Source organism: Cynoglossus semilaevis, chromosome 19 (genome assembly GCF_000523025.1).
Source record: "Cynoglossus semilaevis isolate Cse_v1.0 chromosome 19, Cse_v1.0, whole genome shotgun sequence".
Taxonomy (NCBI): domain Eukaryota; kingdom Metazoa; phylum Chordata; class Actinopteri; order Pleuronectiformes; family Cynoglossidae; genus Cynoglossus; species Cynoglossus semilaevis.
Window position 1 is genome coordinate 16,485,759 of NC_024325.1, and position 3,370 is coordinate 16,489,128.

Genomic DNA, 3,370 nt, shown 5'->3' on the forward strand with positions numbered 1-3,370 from the left:
GCAGTCAGAGCCAGGTGCTGCCTAAGTCCATCCCATTTCAGTTGACTTTCTGCACGCTGCACTCTGGATCACAGCCTGGAGGTCTGAGCTGTGAAGTCACTGACGGCTGCTGGCATCGAACACCAGCCCCGCACCGTGTCAACGGAGCAGAAAGGACAGATTTGTCACTGAACCGACGGCCAAACTCTCGTTCTGCTCTAATGTTGATCAGAAGAGCGGCAGCTCAGAGGGAGCAGACAGGAAGCTGCAGGTCAGAGCGCTGGACTGAGGCGCCGCCGAGCCACCGCGCCGCCACAGCAGCTCAGAGGACTGTCTGGAAAATAGGACATGGTTCTGATCGTCCTGCTCTGGCCCAGTTTCTGGAATGTCTGTGGTCTTTGAGTGACTGGTTCAGTCTCTGTAGACCGACAGACAGACCAGACACAGCTGACTCTGTAAACCTGTGACATTTATTAAGAAAATAAATATATTTATATTTATCATGGCAGACGTATTAAAACTGTTGATTTAATAAAGGAAGTAGATGAAAGTCATTTCCTGAAGGTGGCAGTAGTGATACTTCATGATTATTAAGGACCACAGAGGAGCCACGGAGGCTGTTAGCAGGGTTAGCTTAGCCTCTGTAAAGACAGGTAATCTCAAATATGGTTACACATTAACACTGCTAACGTGCTACGCTGTAGCGTGCTAACAACACCAATAACAATTTTCACAACAACAGGTAGTACCAGGAACTGGAACTGTACCACAGGAAGTTATTACAAGAACCCAGGAACAACATGAAGAACTGTTGTCACTGAAGAAGCAGCAGCTCAGAACCTGGAGCTAACATGTTGTTAGCTTGTTGTTAACATGTTGTTAGCTTGTTGTTAGCTTGTTGTTAACATGTTAGCTCTCAGACTCCGTCACCAGGCTGTTGTTGCAGCTGAAAACTGTCAACATTACAGGTTTGTCAGGTCTCTGTCCATGTGTCTTCCTTAGACGTCCGTCCACAGAGACATGTTGGTACTTGGCATAATTGGCGCCCCCTGTTGGGCATCCTGTTCACTGCAGTGTCACAGTGGTCGAAGATTGAGTGAAAATGAAATGATTTTCTGGTTGCCATGACAACGGGGTTCAGGGCGGGAACAACAACTGATCAGACTGTGAGTTTAACTGGACGCTGGCACAGAATCACCACAGAACTAAACCGCTACCATCTCCGACCAGCAGGGGTCGGACTACACCTGCTGTTGGACATTACGATCAAATCAAATCAATTTAAAAAACAGTTACATCGAAAACAACTGGACAAAGTAGGTTTGTTTGTTAAGACGTTTCATCTCTCATCCAATAGGCTTCAGTTCAGACTGACCACTGGGAAATGTGGTCATTTGTGGTCATTTGTGGTCAGGGTTCGATGGATTGCCCAGACCTTCACGGATCAAACACAGACCGTGTTAGTGGTGACTCTAACTGTGGTTCCTGGAACTTTCTGGACTAAATGTTTCATAGAACCTGAATCTTCACTGTCACAAACGTGACGTCACGTGACTTTTTAAACTGGGAAACTCGTATTAGCCCTCAGTCAGACCAAGTCGGTCTGAGGGATGGTCCGTGAACACAGCACCGACAACTTCCTGGTCTTCACGGATCTGAGTGACGTGACGTGACGTGGCGTCACCTCGGTGTCCACGGTGAGTGGACGGTGAGTGGACGGTGAGTGGACAGAAATCCACCGCGGCGTCAACACGAGTCTGTTTATCACACAAAGAAACACACACACACACGAACCAACAAACACTGTGTGTGTGTGTGTGTCCGCTGGGGGAGGGAGGTGCTGGTGCGTTCACGGACACTCTGTAAACTACACAACCAAAATAGTCTCCAACAAAGTCATATTTAAACTGTGTTCTTCGCGTTTTTAAGAAGCTGGAAGAGGAGCGGGGAGGAGGTGAGCACCTCCTTCTGCTTCTCCTTACCTGAATGACCGGAGCTCCTCCCGGGGAGTCCGCTCCTCCTGCCGCTGTGTTACCGGCAGAGTTCTCGAAGAGCCGGTCCCGGTACAAGGACCAAAGTCCGACGTTGGGGAAGAAGAGCAGCGCGGCCACGACCAGCCCCGAGACCTGCAGCAGCCTCTTCTCCTTCCGCCTCATCTCTGCGGAGCAGGGAGCCGCACTGGAGGAGCAGCAGGAGCAGCAGGAGGACGAAGGAGCAGAGAAACCGAAAGTCCGTCAGTGAGAGCGGAGAGAAGTTTAGCTCCGACCCCGAAGGAAGAGCAGGAACAGCGGCTCCGCGGCTGCTGCTGCTGCCGCCGACTGAGACAGTGACGCTGCCTGGTACTGCCGCCGCCGCCGGCAGGGGGCGCACACACTGACCTGCAGTCAAAGCAGCGGTGTGGGGCGGAGGGGTCAGCGGGTCAGATCAACATGCAGTGAGATGGATAAATGAGTGAGAAGCTGAATCCTGCTGAGGAACCTGCAGGAACCAGGAACTGATGAGAACTGATGAGAACTGATGAGAACTGTTTGTCTCTGTTCACTCTTCTAGTCTCCGACTGGTTCAGGTCAAAGGGCAACACCGTCTCACGCCATGATCCACCAGCTGCTGTCTTACCGTCTGTGATGGTTCTGACCACTGGAGGTCAGCGATGGACCGGTTCTCTGCTGTCCTTTAACCCCACAGTGGTTGAAGCAGGAAGGAGACGGAGACGGAGACAGGGTGGAGCACACACACCACAATAACACACACACACACCACAATAACACACACACACACCACAATAACACACACACACACACAGACAGACACGCCTGAGATAAATATCCCTAATCTGCAGGTTACCACATTTAATCCAGTGTCAAAATGTTTTATGGTCTTGAATAACCACTAGGGGGCGACTGCACTGTTTGAACAAAAGTCTCACAAATTGTTTTTATTTCAGTGTCAGTCAACGTCTCCGTCTGTTGATTTGAACTTTAATTTACACCGTGTGTTGTTTGTGTGCGTGTGCGCCGCCCTGCAGGTGAGCACACACAGGGGGCAGCAGTGAGTGGGGACGGTGCCTTGCTCAGTGCACCTCAGTGGTAACTTGGCAGCTGGTGGATTTGAACCTGAAACCTTCCGGACCCAAGTCCACTTCCTTAACCACCACTGCCCCCTATGTGTGCCCTTAAGTACTGCAGCGACACCTGAACAACACACATTCACTGTTTCCTGTTAGCAGGTTAGCAAGACTGAGGGAGGAGGGGGGAGGGGGGGGGAGCAGGAAGTCCCCGGAGCACATACATTATGTATGGTATGGTACAGTGGAGGGGACGAGGAGACGAGGAGACGAGGAGACGAGGGGACGCGGGGACGAGGAGACGAGGAGACGAGGAGACGAGGGGAG

The 3,370-nt window shown here is 51.3% G+C and overlaps 1 protein-coding gene across 1 annotated transcript in view; it reads right to left on the reverse strand.

Annotated features, from left to right (window-relative positions):
- galnt10 (UDP-N-acetyl-alpha-D-galactosamine:polypeptide N-acetylgalactosaminyltransferase 10 (GalNAc-T10)) overlaps positions 1-2,307 on the reverse strand; it is a 30,315-nt gene extending 28,008 nt beyond the window's left edge. Inside the window, 1 exon segment of the mRNA XM_025065875.1 lies at positions 1,962-2,307. Within this exon segment, the coding sequence (XP_024921643.1) occupies positions 1,962-2,135 (174 nt within the window). The 5' untranslated portion in view covers positions 2,136-2,307.
- Between the last annotated feature and the right edge of the window lie 1,063 nt (positions 2,308-3,370).